Genomic DNA, 14410 nt, shown 5'->3' with positions numbered 1-14410 from the left:
CACTCTCTGTGCCGGGAGTCAAAGGGCCTCGACCTGGGGGGAGGCTGAGACCGCCTCCCTCCCTTGCTGGGGTACCTAGCAGTGGCGCCTCCAGGTTGGCTGTGCTGTTGAGGGGGCGGGCGGTGGGGCTCGGCCCCTTTTTCATGTCTTCAGCGTCACTGTAGCGGCGGATCCAGTGGTTGAGCTCTTCACGGTCAGCCTCCTGGCAGCGGCGCAGGACGGTCAAGGACCGGCGCGTCTTCTCCACCATGTCCATGATGCAGTTCAGGAGCTGCAGGGAAGAAGGACGTGCGTGACGGCTGGGGCAGCAGCTCCCCTCTCCGGCCCAGCCGGCTCTCCGTGTCCAGCCCGTTGGGGGCAGATGACAAAGAAAATCTCCCCCCACCTCCCCCTGCCTTCCCTCTCCCCCCCCCAGGTAGCTCAGGGAGGAAGCTTCATTCATTTATTTAGTAAAGGTTCTATGCTGCCCAATTCCAATAGACTCTGGACGGCTCACGATAATAACAGGAATTAAAAAGATTAATAAAAAGATTACAATGTAAACAGTAGAAATATAAAAACATAATAACAACCCTTAGGAACCACACATCCTCTCAATCATTCATGGTCCCAGGTCCGCCGGAAAAGCCAAGTCTTAACGGCTTTCTGAAAGGCCGGCAGAGCAGGGGTAGTGCAGATCTCCAGGGGCAGCTGGTTCCAAAGTGTCGGAGCCGCCACAAAGAAGACCCTTCCCTGCAGTCCCGTCAACGGGACCAGGAGAAGTGTGACTCTGTGGGCCCTTATTGGTCACAGGGAAGTATGAGGGAGGAAGCGGTCCCATAAGTAGTCTGGCCCTGAGCCATGTAGGGCTTTAAAGGTGATAAGCAACCCCTTGAATTGCTTCCCACCCATCTAGTCAGCCCGAGGGTCAGCTGCCGCAACTGGCCAAAGGTAGCCTTGGACTTCTCCTTTTCTGCTGCCGCTTCCTAAACTTTGGGGTTTATTTTCTATGCAATGGTTGGTTGCAATTTGCATCTGCTGAGCCAACCAATTGATTGAAAATAAGGAGGGGGGGATCCCTCTTGTTTCCTGTCTTGAGGATGCTCCATTCAGAAAAGGGGAAGGCCAAGGAAGCGGAAAGAAGCCGACGACTGAGTCATCCCATGGGTCAGGAATCAGGATTAGAGCGGGGGGGGGCTGCCGTGGGATTTGCAAGACCCCCAAAGGGGAAAGGGCTCAGCAGCCCCCATGGACCAACAACGGTTGAAACTTTGTTTTCTCCTGAGGGGTTCGACTCCCCCCAGTTCTTGTAACCCTTTTGCAAGACTCGGCTGTTTCCATCGGAAGCCAGACCACAAAGTTAGTCTGACATTCCCAAAGTAGCTTCTTGCCCAGTGCCAGGGATTGCCAAACCCACAGAGTCCATCCACGGTGCCCAGCCTTGAAACTCTGCCCAGGAACGGATGCCGAGACGGGCGCCTGTCCTGCCGGCCTTTAGGGGGGCCCAAAGACTTGCCTGGGGCCTTGCTCTTTTGGGAGGGGGGCCAACAGTGGCAGTGACCCTTGGCAAGGCTTGTGTTAAAGGGATGTGAGGTTCGTTACTCAGCTTTACGTTTCCTTGAGTTTCTAATAGTGGTTTTTGTGTTGTCACTGTGCTTATTCATACTTTTTATGGTTTCCGGTGTTTTAAATGGCCGTGAGCCTCCCAGAGTCACACTTATGAGCTGTACAAATTCAATAAATGATACGATTTAAAACCGTTGTACGTACATTGTTGAGGTGTTTCCACTCTTCGGCCCATTCTCGCTCCGTCAGCCGATGGTCGATCACCTCCTCTTGCCGGGAACTGTGGACGGCTGCAGGGATGAAGCCTCATGAGTGGGGGGTGGAAGGACCCCTCCTGGGAGCCACTGATCCCCAGAGACCCAGGGGCCATTCACCCACTTTGGGGACACCCTGCAGCTGCCTCCACCCAACTAGGCAAGTGCAGAATTCCAATTGAATGCAATTTTAAACTACATTTTGTCCAGGAAAGAGCACTGGGATGACTAATGTACTTCCTGGGTGTTTCGCCATATTTATTTATTTATCAAACAAGTATAGTACATATTAACATAACAAAAGTAGAACGTCGTAATAGAAAGTATAATAAGTCAGTAGGACAGGGACATTAGGCACAAAAGACCTCTTAGAAAAGGGGAGAGGTCGATTGTAGATAATGTAAAGTTGAAGATTTTGGGGTTGGGGGAAGCAACAACAATATATAAAGACCGAGGGGTCTCACAGGAACCTCTTTGCTTTGAGGGCTTGCAGGGGGCTCCGGGACCCCTTCTGCCATCTCCTATAGAGGGCAGCTTTCTTTGCAGAAGTGGAAGCAAAGACCCCCATTGTCTTCTTGGGAAGAGCTATTAAACCTGGAGGAGTGCAGGGGGGTGGGTGGGTGAGCCCCAGCTAAGCTCATTTGCGCACCATCCTTGTCACTTCTTCACAGTTCTTCGAAGGCTTTTCCCTTGCCCGGGTCTGATCCTGCAGTGGTCAAGCTTCCTCTTGTTGGGGGGAGCTGCCCACCAAGCCCCCTTTTCCCTGCTGGACCCCTGCCCACCTTTGTTGGCCTCCCCCACCTGCTGCTCTCACCTGCTGGCCGGGGATGCTCCCGAAGGTCCCGAGGATCCGGGGGGCGGTAGGTGTCCCGGTAGCGATGGGCCACGGCCATGTCCTCGAGGCGGTAGTGCTGCGGGGCAGGAGGGGTCGGGTGGGGCAGCCCATTGGGCTGGTGGCTGAGCCCGTTGCTGGGGCTGTACCGCTGGGCAGGGCTGAGGGTGCAAGGCCTTTTGCTGAGGTGCTCGGGATGCAGGGAGTCGCGGTCCAAGCCATTCTCTTTGGTCCTGGGCCACAAAGACACACCCCACGGTCAGGGCGCTGGAGCGAATCTGCCAGGCTGCCCACACAGAGGGCAAGCGGCGCCCAAGGCAGCCCCTTCCAGCTTCCCAGAATGACCAGGTTCACACGGCCTCCATAACAACTGACACCCCACCCCACCCTGGAAGGGGCTCCAGCACTTCAGTGCTTCTTCCTGGGCCATCTCCAACTATCTGGTCCTTTAGAAGCGGTCCCTGGGCTCAGTTTTCAGTTTCCGGTCACAATTCAAAGTGTTGGTAATGACCTATAAAGCCCTACATGGCATCGGACCAGAATACCTACAGGACTGTCTTCTGCCGCACGAATCCCAGCCACCAATTAGGTCCCACAGAGTTGGCCTTCTCCGGGTCCCATCGTCTAAACAATGTCGTCTGGCAGGACCTAGGGGAAGAGCCTTCTCTGTGGCAGCCCCGGCCCTCTGGTATCAACTCCCCCCAGAGATTCAAATTGCCCCCACCCTCCTCGCCTTCTGCAAGATGTTGAAGACCCATTTATGTTGCCAGGCATGGGGGGACTAATTTCCTCCCCCTTTTCTAACTGTAGCCTTTGAGAGTGGTATGACTGTGTAGTATTGATTGTTTTTTTAAATATTAATGGGTTTTAATTCTAGTTTTTATTAATATTGGACTTGTATTACTGTTCATTGCATTGTTATTGTTGTGAGCTGCCCTGAGTCCTTAGAGAGGGGTGGCATAAAAATCTAATTAATAATAATAATAATAATAATAATAATAATAATAATAATAATAATAATAATTATTATTATTATTATTATTAACCATTTCCCATTTGGAAACCTCCAAAATGGTGTTTGAGAGTGACCGGCTCAGGGCAAAGGCCGACCTAAAGCTTGGTGAATTCACCTATCTATCTTTGGAGCCGTGTGGTCCCCTAACCTCGATCATTCTGCTGCTGGGAGCTGTGGGGAGACTGGTGCTCCCTGCTTCCCAGTTGGGGCCGGCCACCCCTCAAGCCTCTGGAGGAGCTTGGGTCCTCCCACTCTGTCGGTCACTCTCAGGGGCAAAGTTGTCTGGAGATGGGTTTCCTGCTAGTGAAGGGAGCCGGAGGACCCAGAATGGCTTCGACTCTTTCTCAGTGGGGTCACCAGCTGCCTTGGAGGGGCTCCTTTCCCCACCTATCAGCCCCCTCCCCTTTGCTGTTTTAGACTGGGACCCTCCCGGATGAGGACCCGGCCTCTACAAAGGTCAAAGGTCCGTCTTAGCAATAACGCCTGGCAAGTCTGCCCCCTGCCTAGGACACCCACCCCTGCCCCCCCTGTCCCCTGCACGAGGCTGACCTACCTGTCTGGCGTCCGCCTTTTGACCCCTTCATTGACCTCCAGCAGCAGCTCCGAGGAATCGATGGGCGAGGAGGCGTTGGCGTCCAGCAGGAGCTGTTCGTGCTGGGCCAAATACTGGGCTGGGCTCTGCTTGGCCATGCGTGCACAGTGGAGGAGCTCTCGCTGCAGCAGGGGCAGGTTGGCCTAAGCGGGCAAGAGGAGCCGTGAAGAGAGAGCAAGGGGGCAGCCGGGTCTGCTGCGTGCCCCTCGTCTCCAAAGGGATCCAAAGGAAACTCCCCCCGGAGATCAGGATTGCCCCCACCCTCCTTGCCTTCCGTAAACTCTTGAAAACCCACCTCTGCCGTCGGGCATGGGGAAATTGATATGCCCTTAGCTGTTTTGTTTTATGTATGGTTTGCTCGGGTTGCATGATTGTTTTTTTAATAATGGTTTTTAAAACTGTTTTAATATTGGATTTTTATTTAATGCTTTTGCTTGTTGTGAGCCGCTCTGAGTCCTCGGAGAGGGGCGGCATACAAATCTAATAATTATTATTAATGATTCTTAATCTTGCCGGATGCCAGCTCCCGCTCTCTCGTTCCAGATCTCTTTGGAGATCTCTCTTGCTGGCAGAGAAGGCCTTCTGGCCATCCGCCAATGGTTCTCAGGGTCCTTATTCCCATCCCCCATGCTTTGAGCAGAAAGGGCTTGTAAATAAAATGCAACTCCTGCTTCATTCCCCACGGGGTGAGGTTCTCCCGGAGCTCAGTCCCAGGGAGAAGTCTCCACCAAAGTGATTGAGCAGGCAGAGTCCTGCCACGGGCCAACCCTGGTTTCCTTCTTAAGCAGCCGCCATCTGTTGAACACATTCCAGCTGATAAAATGCCCCACTGTGGATTCCAGGACAGAAAACCTCCTCCTCCTCCACCTTCTCCCTCTCTCTGCCTCGGCTCCACGTTTCCAGAAAGAAAAATAATAAAAAAGGCATAAATAAGCTCTCTGGGAAAGGCCTGCTGGGGGCCGCCTGCTTTGAGTTAGTGTAATGAGAAGCATCTGGAGCCCCGGGTGGGAGTCAGCTGGGAGAGGGTGCTGGAGAGCAGGGAGAAAGGAGGCTTTGGGGCCTGGGGAGGCTGGCAGGCGCCCCCAACCCTCTGCCAAAGAGAGGAGGCTGCAGAGACCAAGGCATGTTGTGGGTCACCCTAGAGGGCTCCCAAAGGACGAAGGGTTGAATTGGCATCACTGGGGGGTGGGAAGGGGGGGCTTTCATGCTCACTCCCAAAGTGGTCAAGCTGGAAGGCTGGGAACTCAGGGCGGTCAGCCTCCTTTTGATGCTCTCTTGGGCAAGGAAGGGGAAAGGAGAAAGTCAGAGCTTTTTCCTTTGCGACCTCAACTGGGACTTCTAGGAGCAAATTCTCCCGAAGGACCACTTGCTTCTCCAGAAATGTGAAATAAATCTAGAAACCAAACTCTCAAAGCTACGATGCTTTTAGAAGACAGGATTTCCAAGGAAAAGCATGTCCTTGCCCTGGCAACCCTTCCGAAGTCACGCAATTCTTCCGAGCAAAAATATTTGAAGAGGGCTGGGCTGGAGAAATCAATGCCAGAGGAGGGAAGTACTGTACCCACAACATGGGGGGGGGGCAGCAGAAGCATAGCCGACTGCTATCCCTGTGAGGGTCTTGATTGCCCTTTGCCCACCTAGCCTTCCACTGCCTCTTCTGAGGGGCAGAAATTCTCTACTGCCGGCGTCTCCGACCATGGCAACTTTACCCCTTGTGGACTTCAACTCTCAGAATTCTTCAGCCAGCCACCTTTACCACCACAAGTCATAAAGCTGCCATGGTTGGAGACCCCTGCTCTACAGAGGAAGGGTGAGGTCTGTCCAGTCAAAGAGTTTTGTCCATTGAACCAGAATGGTCACTTTTGGACTGGGCGCAGCTCCTCGGGCCTGGGAATTTCCACTGACAAAAGAGTTGCAACAGGCTCCCCTTGTCATCTTGGAGTAATTTCCTTGATGAACTTGCAAGCGTCTTTGGGAAGGCCACCCACTTTCCATGGGAGAAGGGACCTCCTCCCTGACTCACCCTCATTCTTTCCTTGGTCCTGCTATTATGAGATCCGCAAGGGGGGGGTGTCACCTGCCGGGGGCTGTGCTGAACACCCAGCAGGGTTTTCAAAAATAAAAGTTTTCCGTGCACTTATTGCATGCTCTCAGATGCATTACATCAGGGGTGTCCTTCACTGTGGTGGCCCCATAGGCCAGATCTAAGCACCCCTAACCCTAACCATGAGTTTGACATGCCTGCATTACGTGAATGAAGCTGTGGGTGCTTGAGAGAGCTAGAACACTCTGTTCGCTGTGACCCATTTCAACAAAAGCCTCTGTTTAAATTAAAAAAAAGGCCACTGGGATAGCAAAATTCCTCTTCAGAAAGAAATCAGTGGGACTCGAAATCACGTGTGTGTGGGGTCTTACCTTCAAGAACGGGATGACAAAAGGGCGCAGGGGGAAGTTTGTGGCCTCCTGGAGCTTCGAATGGAATTCTTCAATGGTCAGTGTGGAATTCTACAAAAGAGGTCAACAAGTGAACTGATGACGAAGCCACGAGGGCCTTTTTCAAGGTCAGCTTTGCTGATTAACTTGACATGTTTCCATGCCTTTCAGATAGTAACACACAGAATTTTCAAAAAACTTGCTGGAAATTCTGGGCAATATAATTCCGTCCTATCTGGTTGGGTTGGGCAAGGCGGGTTAACAAGGCCCAGGCATGTTGCACAACAACAAACTCCAGAATGGAAGCCGTGTTGATCCGTTGCCACAAAAACAAGTGTGTGCCTTCAAATTCCGATGGCTTCTCTAGAGCAGTGTTTCCCAACCTTCGCAACTTGGAGATATCTGGACTTCAACTCTGCTGGCTGGGGAATTCTGGGAGTTGAAGTCCAGATATCTCCAAGTTGCCAAGCTTGGGAAACACTGCTCTAGACCAGAGGTCTCCAACCGTGGCAACTTTAAGATTTGTGGAGTTCAACTCCCAGCAAAGGTGGCTGAGGGATCCACAAGTCTTCAAGTTGCCAAGGTTGGAGACCTTTGCCCTGGACTCCACCGGCTGCTCAACACACTGCTGTTTATTGCCTGAGGGGTGTGATGAATCAACCCTGGGCTTCTCCAATGGTATGCTTCTTGGGTTTTCAGGTGTGTTACGATTCTGCACAGCTGGAGCTCAGTTGTATTAAGTGGAACCAACAGCTCCATGGTTTTTACAATAGCATCTGACTACGGATGGCGGGTGCAATTATGGTAGTTTATTTAGTGACCCTTCAAAGTTACGACCGCACAAAAAAAGTGACTTATGACTGTTTTTCCCATTTACAACAAGCAGTGGGGAAGCCAAATTCAGTTAACAACCATGTTGTTAAAAAAAAAGAGCCGGGGTGGCACAGCAGGTAGGGTGCTGTACTGCAGGCCACTGAAGCTGACTGCTAGATCTGCAGGTCAGCAGTTCAAATCTCATTACCGGCTCAAGGTTGACTCAGCCTCCCATCCTTCCGAGGGGGGTCAAATGAGGACCTGGATTGTGGGGGCCATAGGCTGGCTCTGTTTAAAAAAAGTGCTATGGCTAACATGTTGTAAGCCGCCCTGAGTCTAAGGAGAAGGGCGGCATAAAAATTGAATGAATGAATGAATGAATAAATAAATGAATGAATAAATGAATAAATAAAATAAATATTACTAACTGAACAGCTGCAATCATTCACTTAGCAGCAAGAAAGGTGGTAAAACAGGGCAGAGCCCACTAAGCGGCTGTGGTCGTAAGCCAAGGACGGCCTGCACTCCAGAGTCCCTGGCCCCTCACCTCACCCCCTCCAGAGGGGCCTGGAACTCACCACGAGGCCCAGTACCAGAGTCCGAACCCGCTCCCCTATCTCTGGGGAGATGTCACTGCCGAACTGCTGCAGGGTGGTGAGGAAGCGCTTCAGCTTGCTGAGCTGGCGAGCCCCACAGGCTGGAGGGAGCTGGTGGTTGGACAGCGAAGCCGTGGAGGAGGTGGCCGGCCCGTTGCTGAAGCCGTTGGGCGTGGAGGGCGCCCCGTTGATGGCCGTCGGGGAATGATTGCTTCCATTCATTACTGCGGGGAAGAAGGAACCGTTGAGGGGGGAGTTCTCTGAAAGCAGAGCGTCCAAGTACCTTTTCCTCCCCCCTCCCCCTTTCCCGTCCCCTTATCCATTTATACTCAGCCGCCCTGAGTCCCCTGCAGAAGGGAGGCAGAGAAATCTGAACAACAAATAAATAAATCCCCAGGAGAGCAAACCAGACGCCACTAATTCTCACTGCTGGAGCATCTTAGCCGGACACCTAATTTTTCCTTCCAAGCAGAATGGCTTTTATTATTCGGGGGCTATTCTTTTATGTACACTAGGAGCACATTCACTTGTGTGTCCAATCACACGGCCAGTTAAGTATTCTATTCTATTCTATTCTATTCTATTCTATTCCATTCCATTCTATTCTACTCTACTCCACTCTATTCCATTCCATTTTCAGACAGGGGCAGCATATAAATCTAATAAATAAATAAATAAATAAATAAATAAATAAATAAATAAATAAATAAATAAATAAATAAATAAATAAATAAATAAATAAATAAATAAATAAATAAATAAATAAATAAATAAATAAATAAATAAATAAATAAATAAATAAATAAATAAATAAATAAATAATAAATAAATAAATAAATAAATAAATAAAAAAAAAATAAAAAAATAAAAAAAAAATAAAAAAATAAAAAAATAAAATAATTATTATTATTCTATGACCAGGCCCCCTGGAGCCTCCTCCAACATCTCATTCGCAAGGGCTTATGCCAGCTTGGAGTATTTTTAATATCCTGGAAACCTATACTAATGAGAAATAACGTAAATTAATTAAGTAATTAACTGGAAAGGACCAAGAAGGTTTTAAGGAACTGAGGGAGCATCACTTGGAGAAAGGCGTAATAAGGTGAACTCAGAGAGATTAAGGTGGACCATTGAAAATACGCTTGGACTGAGGTCAAGGTAGAGATGAGAACTTAGACTGTGACCAGGCAGGGAAGCTGGAAAGATTCAGGGAGAGGAATCCTGACGGGGCAGTGGTTCCAGGAGAAGGCAGGGGCCCCTAAGAGTCTAAGAGACTCCTAATCAAATGCCATTCTACCTTGTCAGTCTGGGAGATACTAAGTTTGTGCAGATTGATAACAAAGGGAGGCTAATAAGCCAGCAAACCATCAAGCTGATGAAAGGGTCCTAAGCTTTGAAATATTAAAAGTAGAAGAGAACAACAACAACAACAACATATTTTTCTTGAGGGTTTTTCTTGCTTCTGAAAATCAAACGGCCCCACTGCCTTCAGAAAGGAGGGAATGAGATGGGAGGGAAGGGGGTCCATTAAATACCAAGCGGAAAGCTTAACCTCCAGAGCTCCCTACAGAAGGAGGGCCCCCTCGAGAGCCTCTTCTGCAGCCTTGCAAGGAGGTGTGGAAGTGTCTCAAGAGATGATCCTGGTTGACCGACACACCTTGGCTGCTAAGGCCACAGGAACAACCCCACCGAAGGGAGGGCAATACAAAAAGGGGGGTGGAGGGTGGGGAAGCAGGGAGAGGAACCCGGTTCTGTTCCAAGAGCCCAGACTGGCACCTCCTCAAAAGCAGCCCCCTGGAAGGGAGGGGGCTTCCCTGGGGCGGCCTTCTCACTCCAGGCAGGGGTTTTCCTCCCAGCCTTCCCCTTGTTTCTCCTCTGCACCTTCCAGTCCTTGTCACGTCAAATGTTTTTGTTCACTCCTCGTCCAGGCAGGAATGCCGAGAAGAGGGGGGTGTTTGCCCAACTATTTGCAGGCCCAACAAGAGGACATGTCCTTAGGCCAGAAAAATAAACCCGAGTGCAGCCCCTCCTGCTGCCTTGGCTCTTTTGCCAGCCTCCCTGGACCGAAGACTGGGGTGGTGGGAAGGTTTTAAGGGCCGGCTTCATGCAGGTGGAGCCCTTGCAGCTGTGGCCTCTTTTTGCCCCTCCCTTGCTCTTCCCCACCACGGGGCTGCCCTTGAAAGACCAACAGAGTGGCCACCTCGGATCCCACCACATGCGAAGGAGAAGGGACCGCCAGCTTCCACGCCTTTGCAGAGGCGAAAGGCCAGCCTCCAGTGTCCCAGCCTTTGAAAACCATCCCTCCCAAGTAGGCCAGCAAAGAGGCTGCCTTCGCCGGGACTCATCACACGCCACTAACCGTTGCTGTTGTCACCGCCACGGCGCTGGGGAAAGCTGCAGCCGTCCAGAGCTTTGCTGCTTTCCTCGGGCTCCCAGTCCCTCTCCGGTGGGGCGAGAGCGGCCGCTCGCTAAAGAGGTGCCGAAAATAACCGCCCAGCCACAACTGCTTTTATTCCAGTGACAGGTGTGTTACTAAGTTAAACTTCACACATGCCTCCGGGGCTGGGGCTTTGGGGATGGAGGCGGCACAGGGGGTTCCCCCCAGCTAAAGGTGGTGATTCTTTGGAAAAGTCGGGGTGCCCGCTGCTGGGCCCCTAGGCTCCCTGGCGGGCATCTGGGCAGCCAGGAGGAACATCCTGGATTCTGCTCTGGGGTTTGGTTCCTGGAAAGTGCTGGAAAGAGGCTGGGGAATGATGGCAGCATTGCTTGGGGGACCCGAGTGAGCACTGAGACCCCAGATGGGGTCCCAGAGGGGTTCGCTCCAGCGTCCTTCCCCCATCACCTGATGCATAGTTGTTCTATTTTTATTTTCCTTAAATGCTTAGGCTATCTGACTCCCCAGGGAGTCTGGGCAGCTTACAACTAAATACCAACCAAATTCAAGAACAGACAACTGACCGGGAGACCAGAGAACACGGGAGGGAAGCAACATGAAGCCAAAAGAGATCTTTATGCTCAGCTTGACCTCGAAGCTTGGGAGACCGGCCACTTCCGGAGTGACTCATGAATTTAGTCTAGAGATCATAGTCCTGGGGGATTTCCCTGGGTCTGCCTCAGCGATAGGGGCATTGCTGGCTCCAGCCTTGCTGGACTCCTCGCCCCTTCCGTGTGATCCTGGGATTGGAGCATCTTCTTCCTAAGGACTCCCTGGACTTGCATGTGGTGGTATGACATGCCCACAATCCCCCCCAGCTGTCCCAGGGAACAACCCTGTTGAAACGTTTGTGGTCCAGCTTCCTTGAAGACATCCGCGTGGTTCATGGCCAGGAAGAAGAGGCCAAAATTCCCCAGAGTGGCCCTTTGGCATCTCCCAACAAACGCCGGAGGGAAGGAGCAACATAAAATGTCTTACATGTGCTGCTCCGATGCAAAGCCATGTTGTGAAGGATTTTTAGTCCTATCCTGACTAAACCAGTTGCAATGGCTGGCAACTGTGAAATGCAGCTGCCTCGGGGTCTCTCCCGCCACAAACCCCTGACCCCTCACAGACGTACATGAGCGGAAATGAAGGCCGATTTAAAGTAGCCTGTTGCGCAGGAGAGCCAGGGATAAACTCCAAATCTCAATACAATCCTCCGCGTTGAACGTCTTGCTATGCCAGTTCAGGGATCAGCGGTGGTCTTTGAAAGAGAGCTGGGGGCAGCCACAGGGTCATCCGAGCTCCACCTCTCTTGAATGTGCTGTGCATTTTGCGTGCAGTTCACATGAAAAACGTGGAGATCGGATCCCACCGAGGCAGTTGTGTCTCTCTTGCTTTTGGGGCCCTACCCTGCTAACAAGGGGCCTTGCATGGAGCGAATTGGGGAGGGGTCCCAACCCAGGAGGGATCTGCTCCCCCCTTTCCCAGCCCCAGCATATCCCCCCTCCCTCCTGCCCAGCGACAGCCTCTGGGTCTCTAGAGGAGGGTTTGTTTCATCTTACTTACAGAGACACACCATGGACCATTTCAGGCAGCCATGAAATCGGCCGCGAGGAAGAAACATCGGCGGCCCAGCATCGCGATCTGCAAGTAAAATAAAACATACGCTATCAGGAGAGACCCGAAGCGGGGAGGGGCCTTTTCATGGCACTCGGCTGGGGACAGGCCAGGTGGACGTAGGCGTTTGAGTTCTGGGGCCGAAACCTTTAGAAGTTCTCCAAAGCAGCCGGGCTGGGCAGAACAAAGCCAACCCAAGGAGCTTCTCTTTGGCTTATGGCAGACGGCCGACGGTCCACTCTAATCTACAAGCAAGTTCAAGGGTTTCCTATCATCCCTCGGTGAAAGTCCTGCTGATGGCCGCACTGAGGTGCTCGCCCGTTATCCTGATGTTAGGGAGCGAGAGGTCAGCAACTGTCAGCCTTCATGCTAAATCAGACTTGGCTGCCCTTTGGCCCTCAGATGAAGAAGTGGGTCAAATGAGGACCTTCCCAGGTGGGTCAAATGAGGACCCGGATTGTGGGGGCCATAGCCTAGCTCTGTTAAAAAAGTGCTATTGCTAACATGTTGTAAGCCGCCCTGAGTCTAAGGAGAAGGGCGGCATAAAAATCAAATTAAGTAAGTAAGTAAGTAAGTAAGTAAGTAAGTAAGTAAGTAAGTAAGTAAGTAAGTAAGTAAATAAATAAATAAATAAATAAGATGTTACTTCTCTCCCTTGCCACATCAATCATGCCTTTACCAGCTGCACATCACAAGGATACCACTTCCATACAAACCAAGAGATTTTGCAAAAATAAGGAAACCCCGCAGAAGTGCCCCCAAAATGAATCGGGTTGACTCTGCCCCCCTTCCCCTGTTCTGCCTGCAAAGAGCTTCCTCTAAAGGGCACAGGCTCCCGAACAGTCACCCAACCCATAGGGCTTGGCTGAAAGTGGGGAGAGGGCAGGGCAGGCTGAGAAATAGGTGGGCTTCCATCCTGAAAACCACACTTTACCCTCCTGGCTGTTTTCAGTACCCCAAAGATTCAGGAGATGCTAAGACAGGCCGGCAAGTGAGAGCTAGGGGTGGGTGGCCCACCTCTTGCTTGCAGGGGTCCCTGCCCAGAGCCAGGTCGGGCCGTCTCCCCCTCCTCTAGATGAAGAAAATGAAGAACTAGCTCTGTATTTAGTGGGTGCTTTTTCTGGGGCTGCTGCCTTGAAGACAAAGGTCTGGAAAACAGCGCTCAGCCCAGGCAGCCCCCCTCCCAAAGCAGGTGGGGTTGACTTTGCTGCTGTAGCAACTCTAGGACCACGTTGAACGGAAGCTTCTCTGCTTCGACTAGAGCTGGGCTCGCTGTCTGAGGACGGTGGCCGAGAACCGCCCAGCCTCTCTGCAGGCATGCGTGAGACAGGGACATTCTGGTTCCAGACCAAGCAGGCTTTGAGGCTGGCACCAATGTTTTACACACTGGGGTGGGACGTTCTCCTCCCCCTGCTGGCCAAGGGTCCTGGTCTGATGCTCCTCAGCTGAGCCAGAGGCCGGACTTCCCTGGGAAGAGTTTGCAGAAAGGCTGCAAAGCAGCACATGGGAAACGGACCCAGCCTTCCCTTTGCACATGGGTGGGTGGGTCCCACTCCCGGGCTTGCCTGGGAGCTCAGAGGGGCCCCGGGAATCCTCTCCTTCGGCTGTGGAGTCCCAATGAAAGCAATGCCCTGCTGGAGTCGGCACAGCTTTCATGCAAAGCCCCTTTCAAATCGGACTGAAACCCCTCACTCCCCTCCTTCCCAACTCGGAACCCTAGAAATGCATCCACACATTACTTGGGGGGAAAGCAGCCGTCCTGGTGTGGCCGGGGTGTGGGAAAGGAGCCTTCTGCACGGGACTCCCAATTCTTCTGCCGAGGACAACCGAAAGCCCACCTGGGCAGGGCCTCCCCAGAGAAGGTTTGGGTCAAAGGGGAGGCAGCGTCCAGTTGACTTAGAGCCCAAGGCATTCAGGGCACAGAACGGGGTGTGGAGGAGGGGGGTGAAAATCAAGCCCCTTCCCCATAAAAAGGCTGGGGCTGTTCAGTCAGACTAGTCGTGCAGCCTGTCAGCCTTCAGGAGAGGGGAGGAGGAGGAGGAGGAATTCTCCCTCAGTTCCGAAGTTGCTAATTTTGACCCGGGCGCTGCAGCTTGAAGCTGAACAGGGAAGCGATCTGGCATCTCGAGTGTTCTCGCAGCAACTATTTTGGGGCTTCGGCACAGAGCCCTGAGCCTGCGGAGACGGCAACCCATCTGCCGTTGGAGCCTTCACCTGCGAGCGGAGGAACGTTGCCCATCTGCCACCCAGCCTCCGCCCACACGCCTGCGACTTTGGCCACCAGGATGAGGCTC

General features: G+C 52.1%; 1 protein-coding gene across 10 annotated transcripts in view; it reads right to left on the bottom strand.

Annotated features, from left to right (window-relative positions):
- The window catches only part of CBFA2T3 (CBFA2/RUNX1 partner transcriptional co-repressor 3), a 65247-nt gene that overhangs the window by 3449 nt on the left and 47388 nt on the right, over window positions 1–14410 (bottom strand). For 6 of the 10 annotated variants that reach the window (XM_070761795.1, XM_070761794.1, XM_070761793.1 and 3 more), the window contains exons 3-9: window positions 12066–12143; window positions 8063–8304; window positions 6654–6743; window positions 4200–4381; window positions 2614–2864; window positions 1750–1835; window positions 76–271 (exon numbers count right to left, since the gene is read on the bottom strand). In XM_070761795.1, the coding sequence (XP_070617896.1) occupies window positions 76–271; window positions 1750–1835; window positions 2614–2864; window positions 4200–4381; window positions 6654–6743; window positions 8063–8304; window positions 12066–12143 (1125 nt within the window). The remainder of the gene's footprint in view (window positions 1–75; window positions 272–1749; window positions 1836–2613; window positions 2865–4199; window positions 4382–6653; window positions 6744–8062; window positions 8305–12065; window positions 12144–14410) is intronic. The other 4 variants (XM_070761798.1, XM_070761797.1, XM_070761792.1 and 1 more) reach the window with 1 other exon arrangement.

The sequence above is a fragment of the Erythrolamprus reginae genome, chromosome 9 (genome assembly GCF_031021105.1).
Source record: "Erythrolamprus reginae isolate rEryReg1 chromosome 9, rEryReg1.hap1, whole genome shotgun sequence".
In the NCBI taxonomy this organism is placed as follows: Eukaryota; Metazoa; Chordata; class Lepidosauria; order Squamata; family Dipsadidae; genus Erythrolamprus; species Erythrolamprus reginae.
The sequence above is the reverse complement of the archived record's forward strand: the minus strand, read 5'-3'. Positions and strand labels throughout refer to the sequence as shown.